Source organism: Fusarium pseudograminearum, chromosome 1 (assembly GCF_000303195.2).
Source record: "Fusarium pseudograminearum CS3096 chromosome 1, whole genome shotgun sequence".
Classification (NCBI taxonomy): Eukaryota; Fungi; Ascomycota; class Sordariomycetes; order Hypocreales; family Nectriaceae; genus Fusarium; species Fusarium pseudograminearum.
This window is the reverse complement of record NC_031951.1, coordinates 889,337-910,211: the sequence shown is the minus strand read 5'-3', so window position 1 is coordinate 910,211 and position 20,875 is coordinate 889,337. Positions and strand designations below refer to the sequence as shown.

At 48.8% G+C, this 20,875-nt stretch overlaps 8 protein-coding genes across 8 annotated transcripts; 5 read left to right on the top strand and 3 right to left on the bottom strand.

Annotated features, from left to right (window-relative positions):
* Positions 1-2,280: 2,280 nt before the first annotated feature.
* On the top strand, positions 2,281-3,839 carry FPSE_08788 (uncharacterized protein; the record flags this gene model as incomplete). The annotated part of the gene is made up of 5 exons (XM_009261906.1): positions 2,281-2,559; positions 2,614-2,700; positions 2,754-2,888; positions 2,934-3,438; positions 3,496-3,839. The coding sequence occupies 5 exons, from the start codon at positions 2,281-2,283 to the stop codon at positions 3,837-3,839; spliced, it is 1,350 nt and encodes a 449-aa protein (XP_009260181.1).
* Positions 3,840-4,455: 616 nt separating this feature from the next.
* Positions 4,456-5,376, top strand: FPSE_08787 (uncharacterized protein; the record flags this gene model as incomplete). Its single annotated transcript, XM_009261905.1, has 1 exon — positions 4,456-5,376. One exon carries the CDS (start codon positions 4,456-4,458, stop codon positions 5,374-5,376), a length of 921 nt encoding a protein of 306 aa, XP_009260180.1.
* Positions 5,377-5,513: 137 nt separating this feature from the next.
* FPSE_08786 (uncharacterized protein) lies at positions 5,514-7,644 on the bottom strand (the record flags this gene model as incomplete). Its single annotated transcript, XM_009261904.1, has 4 exons — positions 5,514-6,100; positions 6,181-6,770; positions 6,816-7,005; positions 7,056-7,644. 4 exons carry the CDS (start codon positions 7,642-7,644, stop codon positions 5,514-5,516), a joined length of 1,956 nt encoding a protein of 651 aa, XP_009260179.1.
* Positions 7,645-8,416: 772 nt separating this feature from the next.
* Positions 8,417-8,819, top strand: FPSE_08785 (uncharacterized protein; the record flags this gene model as incomplete). Its single annotated transcript, XM_009261903.1, has 3 exons — positions 8,417-8,448; positions 8,548-8,662; positions 8,748-8,819. 3 exons carry the CDS (start codon positions 8,417-8,419, stop codon positions 8,817-8,819), a joined length of 219 nt encoding a protein of 72 aa, XP_009260178.1.
* A 672-nt stretch (positions 8,820-9,491) lies between these two features.
* Positions 9,492-12,094, top strand: FPSE_08784 (uncharacterized protein; the record flags this gene model as incomplete). The annotated part of the gene is made up of 7 exons (XM_009261902.1): positions 9,492-9,522; positions 9,585-9,704; positions 9,773-9,840; positions 9,887-10,015; positions 10,067-10,300; positions 10,356-10,817; positions 10,865-12,094. The coding sequence occupies 7 exons, from the start codon at positions 9,492-9,494 to the stop codon at positions 12,092-12,094; spliced, it is 2,274 nt and encodes a 757-aa protein (XP_009260177.1).
* A 341-nt stretch (positions 12,095-12,435) lies between these two features.
* Positions 12,436-13,592, bottom strand: FPSE_08783 (uncharacterized protein; the record flags this gene model as incomplete). Its single annotated transcript, XM_009261901.1, has 3 exons — positions 12,436-12,560; positions 12,616-13,346; positions 13,411-13,592. 3 exons carry the CDS (start codon positions 13,590-13,592, stop codon positions 12,436-12,438), a joined length of 1,038 nt encoding a protein of 345 aa, XP_009260176.1.
* A 767-nt stretch (positions 13,593-14,359) lies between these two features.
* FPSE_08782 (uncharacterized protein) lies at positions 14,360-19,039 on the top strand (the record flags this gene model as incomplete). The annotated part of the gene is made up of 1 exon (XM_009261900.1): positions 14,360-19,039. The coding sequence occupies one exon, from the start codon at positions 14,360-14,362 to the stop codon at positions 19,037-19,039; it is 4,680 nt and encodes a 1,559-aa protein (XP_009260175.1).
* A 361-nt stretch (positions 19,040-19,400) lies between these two features.
* Positions 19,401-20,790, bottom strand: FPSE_08781 (uncharacterized protein; the record flags this gene model as incomplete). Its single annotated transcript, XM_009261899.1, has 3 exons — positions 19,401-20,407; positions 20,473-20,555; positions 20,609-20,790. The coding sequence occupies 3 exons, from the start codon at positions 20,788-20,790 to the stop codon at positions 19,401-19,403; spliced, it is 1,272 nt and encodes a 423-aa protein (XP_009260174.1).
* Between the last annotated feature and the right edge of the window lie 85 nt (positions 20,791-20,875).

Below are 20,875 nucleotides of genomic sequence, written 5' to 3'. Positions count from 1 at the left end.
GTAGTCCAAGAAGGAACGCACAAGAAAAAAAAGAACACAATGCTACGGATACTAATGCAGGGTTTCTTTTTCGCCTTTCTTTTTTCTTTATTAACGTGTATCAGCATAATTCGTTTTTCTTTGTGATAGTCTTTGTGATTGCCGTGCATAATGATGGTTGCATTTCCTGCATGCATGTATCAAAATTCAGGCACAAAGAGAACGCAATTAAGTATACTTTGTGCATGCAGGCAAGCTAGCCAGTGTCACGGACTTTCTTTTCTTCATTTCGTCTTGGCAACAGACTATCGGCATGTGGCGGTCAAGCTGACGTGTTGCAATTTATTCATTGTGTGGCACTTTTCTGTTTTCTTATCTTGTCGAAAACTAAGGGGTATTGAACTTGTTTACTTGCTTACCTCCGGGTTTAGCCTTACTATACAGAGTAAACACAACAAGCTCGGTCTCTCAAGTGACCGGCTGTTGTCAGTGTTGATCATCATGATTTCAGCCCATAAGTTATGGACCCATGAATGGGGGGAAGCATGGGCATCTCATCTTATCTTGGTCGAGATCGCGTCAGGAGATCCCTGAAGACCAGTCTCTTGAGCTTTTAAAAGGGCTCCGTAGCTCTCCACATTGAATGATCCTGGTTCGTCCAATACACCGTATGGATGAGTTCTGGAAGGCATGTTTAATCTCTCTTTACGATATCCATGGGATATTAGTGTTGTTGCTTATACGAGCGCTCTGTTCCCTTGTCCCCCCGCTTCATCCGGGGATGTTGAGTTGTGGGCAATGGAACCTTGTTTGATTGCTGGGAATAACACCAAGGCTCTCAAGGTGGTTGCCAACCCACAGAGTTTGGGGGACTGGAGAGGCCTCCTTGAAAGGCAGTGGATTGTCTCTCTAGACGGGATAATCTATGTACTAACTGCAATGTTTAGTCTTGGAGGTTGATATTCGAAGCTGATGCTGTTTGCAGTACAGGGTAGAGTCCGGATCAAGGAGTATTGGGGTCCCACGTTAAAGGGAAGATAGATAGGTACGCTGTGGTATCATCTCATTCAAACATGCCGTTACATTCGTATCGCAACTGTTCATGGCTGTGTTTGTGCCATTATTGCAATTTCGCAGAATTTATCTTTTGATATAAGGTTTTATAGTTAATAATACAGCCTTGTAACCTTGGGAAACATTATGCTGTTTCAATTACTGCTGTTCGGGTACTTCTGGGGATATACTATTGTGGACATTGCTCTTTATTTCCTAAAGGTTAATAGTGAACAGTCATAAGACGAAGAAAAAATACATATTAGACATGATGCAATTGTTAACTGTTAATCATTAGTGGTGAGGTAGTCTGCTCTGCTATGTCGGCGAAAATATCCCAACAGAGCCTCAACTGAACCATGGGAGATCAACATAAACGGTGAACGGCAACAAATGAAAGAGTCCTCGAAATAGAAACACACCGTAGCATAGCTTAAAACTTCAGGTGAGCTAAATAGCACGATCTACGCGGGGATAATTTGCCAATCGTTGTGTTGACGGAAGCGCTGGGCTCTAGCTTTTGGGAAATGAGATGTTGACGATCATAGGCGCGCGTTTATTAATGCATCCATGTCTACCTCTAGGGTGGCAACATGAATTCAACGTTCAAGTAAACAATGCAAAAGAAAGTACAGAGTATCAATATTGACATTGATATTGCATTATGGGTCGTTGTCGTTGTTACCCGTGAGCTTAGAATAAAGTTAAACGCCAGCAGTGCAGTTACTGCAGTATCGATCAGGTCTGGGGCCCCGCATCAATGATGGAGTTGTCGAACTTAAGTTAAAGAGATGCATGGAAAGAGACGTCATTAAACGGCTAAAACTGTAAAACACATAATCCACTTCTCAACACCAAAGCCAACACAGGCAGACAGGTAAATAGTTAGTTGCAAATAACAACACAGCCTCCCAAATAGGGATGATAGTGCGAGAAAGCGGCTGAATGATGACCCGTCACGCCTAACGCCCTGTTTGTTAGGGAGGAATCAAGACCACAGCGAATGATAGAACAAGCTATTCAGCCACTTTGTAGGATCGTCCACTATAGCTTCTACACGTGACAATCTGATGTCCTGATTCGCCATGTTGAAGCTGTCTACATACTTGGTGCCTGATGAGTTTCTAACAAGAACTTCATAACTTCCTTTGTCTTTCCAAGAATCAATGATCCGATTGATGTAATCGACAACTCATGGATGTACATACAATCGTTTACTAGACTTGCATCATACTCAACAATACTGAAATGGATATGCCACAAGGATTCAGCCCGGGGATGTTATCATTCCCCGACCAAGACTTTGACTACAGCGCTTTTCTCCAAGCAGACGATATAACCTTTGGTGAAAGCGCCCAGAGTCAATTACCATCAACTTCAGACTCATCAGACAAAGCAACACCCCCGTCAGGTTCCAGCAGCGAAGTCGCTGTTCAAAGGCCCTCAGCTCAGAAACAGAGACTTGAGCGGAGAGGTCATACAAAGAGCAGAAGAGGATGTTATAACTGCAAGAGAAGGCGTATCAAGGTATGTTATGTGCTTTGTTTCAACTAATTTATTACTTTCTTAACCCGTATCAAGTGTCAAGAAACTCATCCTGCTTGTGGACATTGTACAAAAACAGGGCTCAAATGCGAGTATCCGTCTACGCCACAGATCACTCATCAGGTATTTATCCATTCACAAGCATTAGAAACATAACTGACTAAGACGGATCGCAGCCACATCACCAGGTTCCGTTGTTCAGTCTTCAGGACATGCGTTTCTTCCAGCACTTTCTGACACAATGCTATCCTCACCATCCCCTAAAGCAAGAGGACATTTGGACTCATGAGATACCTTGCATTGCACACAATGTATGTTACGCCGGGTATAGACGGCTTGTATACTAACTCTACCAGAATGAATATCTCATGCATGCCATTCTCGGCTTCTCCGCATCTGAACTCATGAGAGACGACCCCAGCATTTTATCATCCGCCATGAACCATCGCATTAAAGCCATAAGAGCCATCAAGAAACGCCTTGCAGAAACGAACAAATCCTCAATGAATTACGAGGAAGCTAACGCCATGGTAGCTACCTGTTACGCCCTGACGTTTCAATCTGTCTCTCTCGATGACGGACTGGCCGAGTATCTAACTTTTATTCGGGGCATTATGATTGTGGGCATGCAGATGATGTTTCGTGGTATTAAACCTATCTTTGAGAACATGTTTGAGCAGGAGCAGGATGCGCTGCTTGAACCCCTTATGCAAGGGCTTCCGCTTATTCCCAAGGGTTTCACTGATTCTGCATTTGAGGCTCTCACTAATCTGAAACCGTTATGCACAGAGGAAGTTGAGCTTGAGTATCACCAACATCTCATGACCATGGTCGAGAAGCTATATGTCAATTCCTGGGATGGTGAGTTTTAAATATCCAAACATGATGGAAATTCACCTGACTGACTCGGCTTCACAGCGTACAAAGCATACACAACGCAATACGGATGGTGGATGCTTCTCCCACACGACACATTCCAAGCCCTCATAGACCCAGATAACCAAGTCATGCTCCTCCTCCACACGCACTGGGTCGCTATCAATGAGATCATAACGCCCATCAGCGGACAGGAGCGCAACGTGTCCAACAAGTATCCTCCTGACCAGCGAGAGGGAAAGCCAGATCTCGACCCTGGGTTTTCGCGGTGGTTGAAGTATCTCAATCAGAGCATTGATCTGGAGCATCAGATTTATAACCAGTGGCCGATGTGGGTGGAGGAGAAGCTTGACAATGATGTTACTTTCTTTGGAAGAGTTGCATGAGGGGTGAAGAAGAGGTAGTTTTTGTGTCATATAAATTTAATATTACTCACTCGAGATAAAATGCAAAGTTACCTTATACGAACTGTCTGCTATTGGGCTATTTATTTTCTGTATCATTTATTGTTGAACTACTGATACCGTACTGTTAGGAGCATCCATCTTGGATGACTCGCCACCTCATATAGCACTGACTTTGGCTTCGAGTTCTCTGCCATCCTGTAGTAATAGTGAACATGTATAATTACCTCATCCTACGTCTTTGTTCTTTACTTCATCGGCACCGCCTCATCAAAGCCCCCCACATATCGCATCTCGCATTCGTCGTATTATTCTGTGTGGGGTGCTGATCATGAGATGCACCAATCATGACCACAGGGCTGAAAAGATGCCTTGGGCTCCCCGAGGAATATTGCGCCGTATTCTTCGGTTTCAGCGAGGATCCAATTGTAAATCATCATCATGTGAGGAGATTCGAAGAAAGTTTTGTAGTATATATATCGCCTGTTCCGGCCTTGGAGATGCAGATGTGGAAGAGTGTTCAACGGCACTTACACAACTGATACCATCATATCAGGTGCTATAACACCTTTATCAATACTTTCGAAAAGTAGAAAAAATGTCTACAGAATTTGAGACTATGTATCATTCAAAAGACCATCTCGGTTCACCTTCTTCTATACTCTATCCCGACTATGAAGCAATCGAAGCCACGGAACTATCCTACATCTCACAAGCATCATCTTCCACAAACTCTCTTCCCGTGTATACAGAAATATACAACAAAGGTCAATCCGCGCATCTCTATACCACAGTAGCCGACTTTTATCCTACCAAACAATTTCAGATACAAGCCTCCGGAATCCCCCTCATCAAACTACCGGTACCCCCGCGGCCAGATCCAATCTACACTTTCAACGTCTCACCAACAGGAGAAATCGAAGAAGCCGAATACGTCTCCATTCGACCAGCTCGTAAATCAGGATCATGCTTCCTAGCCCGAGCAGACGATCGTGCGCAGAAACCACTCTGCACGACGACATACCGCTATGGGCCGGGCAACCCCCCCAAGATCCGCCTTGACACAGAGACCTCGCAGGGCAGGCAAGCAGAGGATATAGAGATCAGCTGCAAGGGCATAATGACCCGCAGCGTGGTCATGCGAACGCATCTCGGCACCTTTGAATGGCGATATAGTTCCCGCGCTGAACGTCGCGCCTTTATGGGCGAGAAAGCCGACTCTCTGCTCATTCTCGAGCAGGTGACCAAGGTAGCCGTTAAGAGGGGGAAACAAGAGGAGCGAAGACGCAAGGTTGGGCATTTTGTGCGCAACAGTGGAGTTCGCACGCCCGGTTCTAATAGGAGTACAGCTGGAAACGGAGGGCGACTTATGCTTGATCTGCAGGAGTGGGTGGACAGAAAGGAGGAATGTGCCGAAATGGAAATACTTGCTGTGGCAAGCTGTATATCCATGTTGAAGAAGGAAGTTGATAGAAGGAGGGTGCATCAGACTATGGCGATGATGGGGGGTGGCTCCTAGATCTTCGAAGAGAGAACCGATGGCCGATTTTGTGTATTAGGATAAGAAGCGGGATTTGAGATGTGTGTAAATTCATTTATGCTAGGAACTTCATAAATTGCAACCATAGATGCTATTTCCAACTTTCATAATGTTGCTCAATCCTGTACATCAGCCACCGCAGTTTTCTCTCTAGGTCCTAGTTCAAGCACCTCTGCTGTCGCAGTCTTTGGCTTCTCGTCCAGATTTGCGTTCTCAAGATCCTTTTTGCTGCACTTGCACTTATACCGCACCGAGCATCCTTTCTTCTCACCAATAAAAGGGTCACTGCGGCACGATTTTCCAAACAGCTCTAGAAGTAGAACCCAGACGGTCAGGCCCAGAGTGATGGACACAAGATTCAATGAATTGAGACCCTTGGCCAACGGTAGACAGAACAAGATAAGACACACAAGCGCCCGATTGGCCAACCGAGTCTTTTTGGACAGACGTCGAGTTGCTGGGTGACGGTGGTCGTGGCAGGCTGATATGACTCCCATAAAAAAGAGTGCGATAGCAAGACCATGGCAGTAGAAGTACCGGATACCATCGGCAATCTCAGGGTCTGTACGCTCAATGTAGTGTTCTGTCAAGTGCTCGGGGTTCGCGCCAGGAGTATCGGCAGCCAGAACGAGTTTGGACAATCCGGCAGATGAAAGAATGTAGCCCATGATGAAAGGAAGATGAGCATAGTGCCATATCGAAGCTTGAAATGTTAGCACACGTGCAACATACGAGAGGGGTCTGAAGAAAAGAAGAAGAAGAGGACAAAAAGAGAGAACTTACAGCTATACACGGCCCGTCTAATAGCATGCACATTGATGTTGCTTCCATCAACATCAAAGTAAATCCAGTTAAAGACGAAAGCTTGGCACAGCCCAAGAACAGCTTTACCTAGGAATACATCAACTGTATAACCTCCGTAACTCTGAAACATGGGCCCCATGACAGAATACCCAAACACCAGGGAGACAAAGGCGTTGGTACGTTCGACTCGATGCTCAATATTGACGGCTGGAAAGAACTCGAAGATACCAGAAAGATATTTAGCGAATCTTTTAGGTTGTGAAGTTGTTCGAGCCCATTGGAACAGTCCCGTCAGGATGCTTTGGCCACACATGTCTAGGGCGATAGCAACCCATATCAGTCCTAGACGAGATGGCATCTCGACGTGAATACTGGCAATCCAGATGGCTGCAGGAACAATGACGTTGATAGCCTGGCAAAACATGACACCGCGGACCATTGGTAAAAGGTAAGCGGTATACAAGAAATGTGTGATACCTCTGAATCGAGCAGCGACATAGAAAGATATAAGCATTTTATATGTGTTGTGCTCCCCCTCGTGGAAGGCATAGGTCATGTTGGTAGAGAATCTGTCCAGTTAGATGAATGACTTTTCTTTTTGGAAGTCAACGTACCCCAAGAGACATGCAATCTCGAACAAAATCTCAAGTCGAGTAAAGACATCGTCTGTCTCGAACCAACTCAGGATCAAGGTAATGTCGGACCAGATCTTCCACGACATGATAAAGGTAATTGCAAAGCGAAGCAACTCCTTGCCGGTTGGCTCTGCCCAGACGTGTTCACCATTGACGTGAATGATGCCGACTAGTCACTTTTATAAGCATATGCCCATCACAATTTATCGCAATGCTTACCGTATAGAAGATCAAAGAAGAGCTCAATAGCCATGATTTCAGTATTTTCTGAAGCACGCCAAAGTAGGCCTTTGTGAAACCATTGCTTCACGACTGGCTTTTTGAAGAGCTTGATCGTCTCCCCCAATCGAGATTGACTCCCACTGGACCCAATCGACAGTGTATCAGAGGTAGACATGTTGGAGGAATCGACACCGGCTGCGGGCTCATCATCATCGTAAGTTCTCAATTCAGCGCCGTAGCCGAACTTGTCAAAGTTGGCATTCAGATTGGACGTGTTGGTGGAGAGTCGTTCCAAGTGGCTGTTGACTAGATCGAGCTGAGCTTGCATATCTTCCCACTCATCAAAGGCAGGGCCGTGTTTCTGGCGAAAGTGATGACGGCGACCTTCATGATGATCCCGTGTCTCTCTGAGATAGTTGTGATGCTCTGGTGATCCATGGATAACAATCTCGACCTGGACATCGCTACGACGTCCATGTTTCTCCCGTAGTTCATCGATGTCTTCTGGGAGAGAGGCGATTACCTTTTTCCCATTGGGAAGGGTAAACTCTTGCGGTCGCCGACGTCGAGTAGGTATGAAGGACATGGCGGAAGAAATAACTGAGCTTGTTAGGTTGAGAAAGACAGCTCATTTCCCTTCTTTATATGAGGAGGAGCTGAAGAGCTGCAAGATAAGCACAGAGGCCAATGGTTTAAGCTTATTGGGCGGCCGCCTCTTTAGTAGCCCCTGCTATTTCGATGCCCCTACTATTGGCCTTTGGTGATGTGTTCTCACAGCTTATTTGATATGAAGCTGCACTACCCATGCATATTTGGGGTAAGCATGTTGTTTCGCTTAAGCTTAATAAGACACTAGTAGCCATGACTAAGTGTGAAGATGGTTGTGTTTATTATCGTTGAATATGAGAGAAAGCAATGCTTGATGTAAGGAATGTTGAAGGATTCTTAGCTTGTAAGAATACTATGTGGTAGGTGCTGTACTGTATATTGGTCAAGACGTGGCATAACACTTAAGATTGAAGCTTAGTATATAGAAAACAAACATCATGAACGCAGGTCTCAAATAGCATAAACTGAATTGTTTTATATCTTAGGAAACTAGTATTAAGTCTTCTGGCATCCTTTGGGTTGGTGCTGTAAATTGGTTACATTCAAGCACCCAAGTCTTGCTGTTTCACTAACACCGTCTGACATCACGTGATACATCACCTTCCGGCTGTTTCCCGGCTCCAACACCAAATGCGGCCTAAGGCTACCAATTCTAGCTCTGCCGTCGTCCGGTAATTCGGAGCAAAGATTCAGCCATCACCAAACCACCAAACCAATCCCCTCCCAATCCAACCTCCAACACCGCCAATATGCCTGCCGCGTGGAGAGCCGCTGGTCTTACGTACGTCAATTGAATTCTCAGGCACTTCCGAAATTATCGCCTGCCGTCGAGCGACCCGTCAACGAGCACCGAGAAGCTAACATTGGTCTTTCCCGATAGCTACAACCGCTACCTGGCCATCGCCGCCCGCGTTGTCCGCCGCAGCCTGAAGGACGACAAGAGAATCGTTGCCGAGCGCCGAGGCGAGATGGATCTCCGATTTTCCAAGTGGGAGGTAAGAAGGCGACGCTGAAACCTGCGAAAACAATGAGCGATAGAGAAAAGCGACAAGATTACTAACGGGTAAATTACCTCAACAGAACGGCAAGCAGGGCGAGATGCAGAACCTTGCCAAGGCCAACGCTGCCATCGCCGCCGAGAACGCCGCTTAAGGAATTCGACACGGATAGATGATTGCGTACGGGATATTGGAAGCATGGCGCCTGAAGGGGGATTGCTCGGATGGGATGAGATGGAACTTATTCACCAAGAGCCGCCGATCGCATGAACCTCGTGCCACTGTATCATAATGATTGCTACAATACATCAATCAATTCAAAAACTACGATTGTAATTGCGACGAAAGAATTGCTTGTAAATGAATGAGTTTGTCGTGATCTAAACAAATTGTATTCTTTCCATGTCATGATGGCAATGGGACGCATCTCAACTTTCTGAGCACCCGGCTACTGCCGACTCTCCACAAAAGCCTTTAAAGAACACAACATACTAGCAGCAGCTCATTTAGTCATGACATTGGCTGTCGTGATTTTATCTGTAGAATCCAATGAATCTCTAAGCCCGTGCTTTACTGTAAATGATGTTTTTTACCAGAGTTTAATTGATTCGACAATCTATCACCAAGCAAAGTACGTAGTGGTGGAGCCATCATCAACCAACTTGGAGGCAGAACCTCCCTTCTCACACTCAATCAACTCACTGTCAACATCTAATCTAATACTAAACTTTCAACGCATGCCCTGTCACACACACGATTGATATACAAGCCGCAATATTAATTCATAATAGCGCTATCGCGTTTCGGTTCAGTTTACTCTACGGACATGGACGGCTCAGCAGCTATTCCTGATGATGGTGGGTGCCCAACAATACCTACCTTGAATTATGCCATGTCAAAGTCTGACCTGACGGCACAGATATTGCGAGGTTATCGCTGAACTACCAATATGAACCTCCACCTCCGCCTCCCCCAGATATCATGACAGCCGGAATAGTCGCTGTAGATATTACGGATAAATTCACACAAGCCGTCAACAGTAAGTTTTCATCTTGGTACTCCCACCATGAATGACCCCGCCATTGACTGACTGACTCTCTACCACAGCCCTCGCACCCGGAGATCTCGTCAAAGATGACTCCTTTACCTTGTTCGACTCTGTCGCGGCTCTCGAGGTGAGATTCTCGTCATGATATTAAGATCAAAGGTTAACGTGCGTAGATCATGGATCCAAAGATGGACAGTGGTTGTGTCAAGTCACCAGATGAGCTTGAGGAGCTCTACGACGTTAGTCGACCACTTCTTCCCGAGGAGGTGCTGGGTATCATAGATCAGCTACTCTGCCACGAGGTAAGAGATTCATCTACATGCAAAAGAAGGAAAACTGATTTGTCTATGTAGATGGCCTGGCACCAAGGATACCCTCTATCGCAGACTCTGTTTACAAGCATATATGCCGAGGCGCTTCTGACACCCACACCACAAACTGTCCAAGATGCTCGCTTCGTCAGAAATGCCACTTCTGAATCATCCGGAAACTCTAATATGCTAGAAATTCTCAGGGCGTATTGTCTTGGTTTGCTAAAGGCTTGTGGCTACGTGAACGAGCGCATCAGATCCGAACACTACTATGAGGTAAGCACGGCTGTGAATTATCGACATACTGACTCGGCTGACATATATATCGTAGGAAGAGGACTTTGTGACAAACACATACCACCGTACTCTTCTTGCAGAGATACAACCCGAACACATTCAGCATGCTATCCAAGAAGCGAGAAGTCTGCTCATCACACTTGGTGACGAAATCAGCCATGAGCTCAGACAGGCACTCGATCAGCGACTGCAGCTACGGTCGTATTTCTTGAAAGCGACAGAGTGTCCCAAATACATGAGAGAGCCAGATGTAGCGAGGAAACCATGGCTGGATTGTCTCAACCTCCTCCCAGGTATCAAGGCCACTCATGATCTAGGCCAACCCGTTGATGATGCCTTCAGCGCCAAACTCCAAAGAAAACTTGCCAGCACTATGCCTCCGAGGCCAATTGTGCAGCTAAAGTTTGAAGATGCATTCGAACACTTGACGAGACTATTCTCAGACGGCGCTGAACTAATCGATGTTCTCAACTACACCGACTCTCAGTGTCTACAGGTAAAATATGAGACCTCCTTAAACAAAGCAATGCTGACAGTGTTTAGAACTTTGTTTATTACTTCCAAGCCAAGAAACCCCAACCACTGGTCTTCGTACGGACCCTGCTTCAAACTTTCCTATTTAACGAGATGGAAGTTTTAGGGTCAATGAGCATCCGCCAGATACTAGACGACGACTTTTCCATCGTGACACTGCCCGCGAGCTTCCAGCTTGACCGCAACAATGATGAGATCGAAGTTCCTCAAGATCCCCGCTTCATAGTTGCTGAGCAAATGGAGCTCTTCCGCAAACGAGCGGCGCAACCTTTTCTCGATATCTTCAGAACGTACTGTCAGAATCGATGCCGTGTGCGACGCACACTTTGCCATGTCATTAGAGACTGGGAAAACCTCCAGGTTGACGCCGAGGAGCTTGATCAAAGGATTCAAGTCAGGTTGAGCGAGGAGCCTATGAGACGGTTGACCGGCACGAACAGTGCTCCAGTCGAGACGTGGTCTCTTCCGCTGTCGTCATGGACGTACCTGTACAAGATCCGCCAGATGGAAACCATTGTGCAACTTGGTTTTGAGTTGGAAGTCTACCAACCAGACGAACTTGCCGGCATGTACTGGTATCTCAACTACCTCGCCAAATGGAGATTACAACATGCAGAAAGGATCAAGTCGTTCATTGTTCGAAAGGTCGAGGAGTCGCGTGCATCCCCTAACCCTCGCGACCCCACCGTCGATCGCCAACTTGAGCGATCTCTTGCCTTTACCCGGCTCACGCTTCTCGATGCTGCTGTCACATGGGAATTGTCCGATGCGCTCTCATGCGTTTACACCATATTGCTACGGCTCAAGCTGATCAAGCTCCCCCCGCGACCGTATAGTAACGATGAATTGCGCTTTGATCTGCGCATGAGACCGTTTGCAGTGATCGGTCTCCCACCTCTGCCAAACTTCCAAGAGTTCACAGAGGGAACATCACAACCGGAATCGCCTACAGTAGACATTCTCAACTACGCAGAGAGGGCACTCAAGGGTGCGAAGAGAGGACTTGAGGCGTTGAGCAAGTTGTCTGCTCGGGATGCATTTTCGGTCGGTTCTCACGACAAGTGGGTCACTTCCAAGAAGAATGCTCTCAAGGCGTGTATCGCAACGGGACTTGCGATCACAACATTGCAAAAGGCATTGGAGAGGGGTGCAGATGACTTGAAGATCAAGGTCGAGGTGCCGACTCCGGATAAGTGTTATCACGATTGGTGGATTGTGCCTCGTGTAGTTCCTACTTAAGATGTTCAATGGTATCGAACGAGCCAAAAAAACAAGGGAATAAATTGAGGATATGTTCAAACTACAAACGTAGATTTGGGTATCCAAATGAGAGTTACCTCCTTAACCAGCCATCCTGCAGCAGGCAGGCCTGCCTCTCAACCCAAGCAGACCGCAAGCTATAAGCCAAATAATACAACGCCATTTACACAATAGCAGTTTCCGAAATGATAACCAAATGCATTCTCACCGTGTATGCTTTTTGATATTGGGGCGTATACTGAGAACGATTGGATATCTACAATACTTTGATATCAAGATGGGTCTTGTAGGACCAGCACTTAAACTAACATTAAGGTAGCTTAAGCGACGCGGCGGCGAGCGGCCTGAGCCATTCGAAGGCGCACGGTCTGCTCGTAAAGAACGTCCTTGAAGGCGAAGAGAAGAGCAGCAGTGAGCACGCTCTGAGTGATCTTGGGACCGATACCTGTTGATTACAGTCAGCGCATTGTCACGTGAAAGATTAATGGTATAATACTTACCTCGGTAGAGACCAGAGTAACCACTCTCACGCACGATGCGAGAAAGAGCGGCAAGAGAGCCCTCCTTCTGGCCGCTTTGGACGTGCATCTGAGACTTGACGGTAATGTATGGGTAGGTGATCGCGGTAGCGAACAACTTGCCCAAGGCACCGAGGAAGAAGGCGACAGCGGGAGTCACCTTGCGACGCTTCTCAACTGTGTTCTTCAGCTGCTCAAACAGAGTGTACTGAAGAATGGGGTTGATGACGAGTACAAGAGCCGGGATGACACCGGCGAAGAGAGCCTGAGGGCCCTCGTTCTTGAGAAGCAGCAGCAGAGTGCCGATGGTGCTGGGAGCCTTGGCAGGCTGGGAAGACTCGCCGGCCTCAACATCCTTCTTCTTCTCCTGCTGGCGGGTGGTGACTCGGGTGTTGACAACCCAAATAGGGTTTGTGATGATAACGGTAGCGGAGCCAGCAATGGCGCCGGCGATCATCGATTCAACGGTAGTGAGCTTGGATCCAGCGCGACCAGCCTTGGCAGCGGCCTTCTCGAAGAAACCGCGGGTCCATTCGTACCAGTAGTAATAAACAAAGTTGGTAATGCTGATACCGAAGAGGGCCGAGTTAATGCCGGAGTACAGACCAGAGATACCCTCACGGGCGATGATGTTGCCAACGGCCTCGCTGAACTTGCTCTCGGCCTTCTTGGACTCGACCTGGGCGCGTGTAGAGAGGGTGATGAGAGGGTAGCTTTAGACGTGGTCAGCGCATTGCGTCGCATTGGGTATGCGACATGTGCATGTCTGATACTTACGTCAGGATCATGGACAAGAGACCACCTCCAGCGCCAGCAAGAGCGTGGGCGACATTGTCGTTCTGAGGGATGGCGGGAACCTCGGGCGCCTTTTCGATCTCAATCTTGGTTGGTGTGATCTCGACCTTTGTGACAGGAGAGTCGATCTCAGGATTGGTCTCCTTGTCGATGTTGTCCGACATGATGGCGTCTGGAGGAGTGTGTAAGTGAGTATTTGAGCAGGGGTAGGCGGCGCGTTAAAACTTGTTGCTTCAATTGAATTGAATGAAACTAAATTGATGAAAATGAAATGGACTGGGGAATGTTTAGTATTGAAAACCTGGGGAACGTACAATTAGTTGCGCGGGGCCGTGCTTAATTATGTAGTAAGGACGCCTGTAGATCTCGGCAATGGCTTATGTCTCAACTGGAAATGCCTAGGGACTCCTCCTGTATCAGAGGAGAAAGGCACAAAGTACAGGAGGTGCTCCTCTAAATATACCGAGGTCGGGACGGGGTCTGTTTCCGAGCAGACATCCCTAAAAGTCGGCCACTGTTCCGCATCTGAAAATGAGGTCACCTTCCAACATGTGACGTGGGGACGGGGGAAGAGACATGGGCCGGTAAACTAGAGATCTTTACCGTGTGCAAGTCGACGTCCGCTAAACTTAATTAGGTAGTTATTCTGAGGACTCTCTATTTCTCACCAAGAACCAAGAATCATAGATGCAAGCCTCGGGGCCAAGGAGAAACAAAAGATGCGGAGACCCGCAACGGCGCTAGTCCAAGTCTAGCCCAATGTCAACATGTGCCGCCACGTCAACCCTGGTTAATGATCCCTACCCACACCGCGGCGGGTTGGTTTGGTTTTGCAACAAACAGATGGTAATAGTGCGCGCTTGCCTTTATGCATTCAGCACTTTACTTTACATTGCATTCCATGAATGAATAACACCAATTTTAGTCGTCGATGCGAAAGCGCAAGAGCTTAGCCGCTGATTCCGACTCTTTCACTGTTCGCTGGCAGTCAGTGGTCGATATGAACACGCCCAGCGCGGATATTATGTCCTCGCCAGATCCACTTAACGATACCGTTGAACAGCCGCCTCGGAGTCAAAGCAGGCCTCTAAGTGCCGTACCTCCTTCGACTACGCGTCGTATAGTTCGCAGCAGTCAACGGTCAAGTCGATTTTTATCCACGGGAAAAGGAACTTCGCCTAGGAGGCAGACTTTCGAACTCGAGGTTGGAGATAACCAGGCACCCCAGCGATTATTAGTCACCGTCGAGACCGAGGATCAAAGCATGTCAGTCGGGCCTAGCAGCGCGCGTCGGAAGCTATTCCAAGACAGCCCTTCCTTGCCTACAGCACGACGGAGGGAAATGACCACCACTACGACGACAGTTCCGTTGAAGAAAGCGATCGAGGAGCAGGCGCAAGATCCTAACGCGACTCCAAGAAAACGAGGTCGCCCGAGAAAAACAAACGGCACGCCATTACCAAGCGCAGGAATCAAGAGGAAAGGAACACCAATAGCGGGGAGCCCTCGAACACGGCGGCGCACATCAAAGGATGTAGACACAACAGAAACTATTGCGCAGCCTACGCCAGGCACAAAACGAAGGGGCCGACCACCAAAGAACCGATCTATCGACTTGGGAAACACACAAACGCCAGGAAAAGCACCAATATTGGAAAGCGCCCAACTAGACGATGCTTCTCTACCCGACGAGCTTGCAGACGCTGGCAATGTGTCCGAACTTCCTCCCATACGCGCCGACGATTCACAAGCCGATAACGATGTGACCTTGGTAATTACACCGTCAGAAGCCGAGGCAAATCAGTTGCGCGCAAACCGAACCGCGAACAATAGCGCGCCTGCGCAATCAGAGCCCGACTCAGATATCTGGATGGCGACACTGGACGACGAACCAACCCCAAGACCTAAAACAAAAGCTGCACCTAGACCTTCAAGCCCAGAGCATGGCCGAGATGGCGGTTCATCGGATTTCGGAGATTATGGTTATGGACCTGCTGGGAGTGATGTTTCCTCGGTAGACGAGCCTCGGAGCGACACCCGACCTGAAGCCGATGACACTGTCGCAGCGGGCGAAGACTTTAGTATGATCTTTATGGATTCATTACCATCATTACAAGCGAGCTTGCGCAGTTCGACGCAACAGCAAACCGAAAACGATATAGGCGAAGAGACGAGTATGATTATCAACAACACCTTAGAATCCCTACGACAGTCTTTGCAGGATCGCGACAGACCTAAGAAAGACCAGGAAACTGCTAGACAGGAGGATAAGATTGAAGCACCGAAAGAAACGGCGCCAGAAGAACCTCAACAGGACTTCCGACAATCAACTATTCGCCCACCTCAAAAATTTTCACCCAGCCGTGCTCTGGCTTCCCGATGGTGGCAGAGTCCTCGAAGGATGGGTTCTTCACCTTTGCGACATCAGGTGCTATTAAAATCGAATGTGCCTGACAACCCCGAAACTACTGAATACCGTGGATCTCCCCTTGCATCCCACCGCCACGACGCATCTCACCTGGAGAAAGAAGACTCAAACCTCTACGACGATTCTTTCTCGGAGATTCCTGATGCAGTGCTGAAAGCAGCTACGCTCCGCCGCCCCCGAGCGAGCGCTAAAAAGCTCCGAGTAGTCGAAAAAGAGGATATTCAAATGGAAGAGGCACAGCCTATTCAACTCGAAGATGAGCTAGAGACACAAGAAGAGGCCCCTGTGGAGCAGGACGTCCAGGAGGAACAACAAGATGAGGCTAACCAGCCAGCAGCCTCCAATACAAGTGTTGCCTCTCGTTCTGATAAAGGGCGTCTTCCTACTCCTGACGACACGTCTTCAAATTTCGAAGTTGAAAGTGATAACAACCAGAAGACTAGGGCTGGCTCGCGCAATCCTACAAGACTCAATTCAAGCAGAGGTTCTTCACTGAAGAACCCCTCACCTGAGCCTGTAATCCAAGTTCAAACGTTACCGGAATCTGCAGATGAGATTGTCAATGACGTTGTGACCGAGAAGAGGAAGAGGGACGATGAGCTTCTGATAGATTTCGATGCTACTGCCCAAGAACCCGACAACCATTCGGATGCTGGTCACCACTTCTTGGATGAACCTGACGATCACTCTGACGTAGACGAGCAAGTTTTCGAGCAGACTGTCATAGGCGACCCTGTCGAGGAGGACGAAGAGGAAGAAGAAGAACCTGAAGTGGTACAGGAGCTACCTAAAACCGCCAAGCCACGCCAGCCTCGACTGTCTCTGGAAAACGAAGTCCAACCAGAGGTAACACCAATGAATCAGCTTTCATCACCTATTCAAGAACAACAATCTTTGCCAGAACTCATGTCTGAGAGGGCCAGGCGTCCTACACTATCGCCTATTGTTCGAGCAGGTCGCGCTTTGCAAAGTGTGACATCAGATCCTCCATCGCCTGAGGCTCATGATCGCCATTTGCGAAGCCCCTTCCGGAGCTCTGCTACCAGAGACTTGGGGCCAAGGGAATCCCAAATCATGCGACGCACGAGTGCCAGTCCTGGGAGGTCGCGTGCTTCAAATAAAGCTGCCCAGATTCCTCAGAGTAACGAGGCCTATGAGGATCCCTTTGGAACCAACACGAGGCACACAGGACAGCCTAGCTTTATGGAAGCTCTCGAAAGAAGTAGTCGTACTTCCTCGCCTCGCCATCGACGAACAGCGTCTAGGGATTCTGCGGCCAGTTCGACTCATTTCCAGGCCCCCAGTGAGGGTGGCATGAGCTGGGTGCAGAATGAAGGCCCTATCAGCCCTAACCTTCGTGGGGATGTACCTCTTGAGGCCTTTGCGCGCTCAACAGTAAGACGCGCCGACCCATCTGCTCCTCGCGGTCAAGTTAATGAAGTCATGGATGTGGCTGATGATGAGACTGAAGATGCGGGTGATGATATAGATTTGTGGGAGTTTGAGGCGCAAAGGTCAAGTCCTCGAACAACCCGGCAACAACCCGCAAAGAAAAAGCCGGAATCACCTTACCGCAGACGGGACAAAATACCAAGCCCTTGGGGTAAGCAGGCTGCCAGAGAAACACAACAGGATGGGAGCATTGATCAGAGAACGATGAGTGAGATTGATGAGACCGAAGATCGCCAAACAGACGCCATGGAGATTGCTACTGAAGACCCGCCTCGAGCAGAAGAGCATTCTCGTCTGAATAAGAAGCAGGCTGCCAAACGACCCAAACAAGCTCCTGCCACTGCCAAGGCGAACCGCTTCGATCTGTCGGCCTTCTTCTCGTCTCCTGGAGTCCTTCCAGGGAGGCTGGCCGACAAGCTCTCACCTTTCAAGATGTCAGTCTCTGGAGCACGACCTGCTGAGCCTGAACCTGAACCCGAGACAACACAAACACTACCAACAAGCTCCATGTTTCCACAGCTACCTCAGCAAGAGCTCGCGCCTCGAGGCAAGCCAAAGCTTGGCTTTTTCTCACCCGCCCGCCCTGTTCAACCGGCAGCGATGCGAGAGCCATCTGAGCAGTCGGAAGAGGAAACTAATTCTCAATCAGAGTCAAGGTCCAACCAATCTCCTTCAGATCAGGGCTCAGAGGAATCCTCGGTACATGAGGAGCATAGTATGGCCGTGGAAGATATCTCTCAGCAGCCTGATGAGAGAGAAAGATCGGAGGAACACAAACAGGAAGATCCGGATGAAGAAGGAACTGAAGACGATGTTGAAGAATTTCAGCCTTCCGAGATGCCCTCAGTACCCCAGAAGGCGAACTTTAGTCCCGAACGACGACGACCTAATCAGTCCTTCTTTAAAGCATCGACGCGGAATGCGGTCGCTGAACCAGAACCAGAACCTGAACCTGAACCAGTTCATACTACAGGGGAACCTACTCCACCAAGGATGCAGCTCACCCACGCCGATATACACAGATGGCAGCAGGAAACCTCCAATGCCAGTGAAGACTCTCCAGAACCATCCCCAGCTAAACCCGCTCCCCGCCCTGCCCCTCGCCCTCTTCTCCGACCACTACCTCCCAGAAACGCATCCCCTATCAAGTCAAGTCTACGCTCTCCTCTCAAACCCCACACCCCTGGCCGTGTAGTCGAGTTTACGAGCAGCGTCCTCTCTCCTATAGAACAGGCCAAGGTTCGACATCAACGTCGACTATCCAATTCTTCGGCGGCATCACAGTCTAGCAACGGTCCCCAGCGACCGCGTATTAGACCGCCACCCGGTCAAACTACCAACAAGGAGAATCCCACCACCACCAAGGTCCCTGCGTCTAACGCGGGACCACCTAAGAAACAACCGCGTCCTGCACCACTATCACAAACGGTCTGGACCCGAAAACATTGGCTTGTACTCGACGATCTACTTCAGGAGCGCCGCCAAGGCCCTTTCACTATCTATTACGAACGTTGCTCAGACAAATATCTTGGAAAGACCGTTGCTAGTCAAGGTGAAGCCATGACGCTGGAGCGTTGGCACCTGGATTGCGTCGATGCCTTCAAGGCTCAAGTTGGCGGCTGGGACGAGGGTGCCTTGGCCAAGAGACTATTCGCTCTTATCCTGGGCGAGCAGAGGAGAAGTCAGGAGGCTTCTTCTTCTGCCGGGCCCAGGCGAGTTATGTTTCATTGAATGACGTAAGGAACAATTGTTTGCTTTTTTTGCATTGAGTTACGAAGCATGGCATATTATTTTAGCATTCATGAGGCGTTTTGTGTCATGATAGGTCGGCTGTTGTCGTTGTTGGAGATACCAAGTACAAAACGATTGTTTGTATTCGTCACGCCTTGCGATTTAATTCAATACCCCTGTTGGAAGCGGAAACTGGTTGAGGCATTGTCTGTACATAGGTTTGGATCACAGGCACAGTGCTATATATAAGGACACATGAACAAATACAAGCATTGACCAGCATAGACGATCGTGTTCCCTCTTTGAAACGCCTAGTCTAAGATACTGTGTGACATATTACATACAACGGATGAACCCCTATCTATTCCAGCATAGACGCCTGGTTTGTGTACAAAACATCGACGACGCTGCTCAACTTCTCAATGGTTGCGAGAGCCGCATCGTACGACTCATCCCGGTGCGTCTCGTCAAAGATGATAAGGCAGCCAGCGCCCTGGTCCAGAACTCCAATAATGACCTTGTCTAAGATCATCTGGGAAAGCTTTCGCTCAACCTGCTGGGTGTCAAGGCCAACCATGTTTGCGATGTGGTCGATCTCCACGCGCGAGAAAGGCTCAATAACCTTGATAAGGTTCTGCTCCAACATAGCGTCGTAGAGGCGACGGAGGTGGTTTCGGATGAAGGTGTCGCTTCCTAGCTCGTATCGGTAGGAAGAAAGTGCACGCTCGTACTCCTCCAGTGATCGATTCGAGTGGGCGCGAGCAATAGCCTTCATAGCTTCTAGGTTCTTGCCAGCGTACTTGAGGGCTTGCTTCGAGGCCATGAGGTTGTTGACGTCGTCCACGAGGTTAAGCATGATTTTGCAGAGAAGCATGTACTGCAGTGCAGCCTGAGCCCTAGTGCTCTCGTCTTGGGAGTGGTAGCCATCGAGAGCCTCGATGAAGTAGGAGAAAGCGGTGTTGAAGTCCTTATCTTCGGCGTGAAGCATACCACTTTGCATGTCGAGGTTGGCCTGTAGCATGGGAGGTGTGTACACACTGGCAGCGCTGGTTCGTGCACTGGTGAGAGCAGCACGGGCCTTGGGGATGTTGCCGAGGGCATGGTAGACTCTGGATTCGAGGAGTTGGACTTCGACGAGGCGGAGCTTGTCGTCGAGGCGCTTGAGCTCCCGAAGGAGGTTGTTGATCAGACCGAGGGCTTCATAGTAGGATTGCTTGGCCATTTGGAGGGCTACCAGGCGGACCTCGAGGTCCTGTCGCTGGAAAGCACGGCGCTCGGTGGTGGCCCATTCTATACAATCCTTCGTGACGGAGATTTCGATATCGGTACTATCGGGGATTTCCTTGATGAGGTCGAGCAGTTGGCGGACTACGTCACCACGTTAGCTGGCTGTGATGCATTGGCGCAAGGTTGCTTTGGTGTTGGGGACATACCCAACTTGGCCGACTTGGCCTTTGCAAAAGAAGAGAATACTGTCCTGCTCTCCTTGACCAGGTTCACCAACTCTTGCGTCTTCCTGTTGTAATTGTTAGCGGGGCACGAGGGAAGCGGTCGTGAAGCGGTGCGCACTTCTCGTCTCGGTAGATCTCTCCTAGGCTGACCAAAGCAGTTTCATACTCGCGAGTAGCTGCATCAGATGTGGTGCTGGGAGCCTTGGAGATGATGTCCTTGTAGATGGCCTCAGCCTTTCGTGGGTCGGACTTGGCGAGCTTCTGCGCTTCCTGGACCCTCGCCGATTCGGCCGCCGCCATTGTGTAGGATTGTGGTTTCGTGTGTCGGGGGTGAAGATCGTGTGTGTTAGAGTTATGCGCTATGCTACGCGGACGAGAGAAGGCC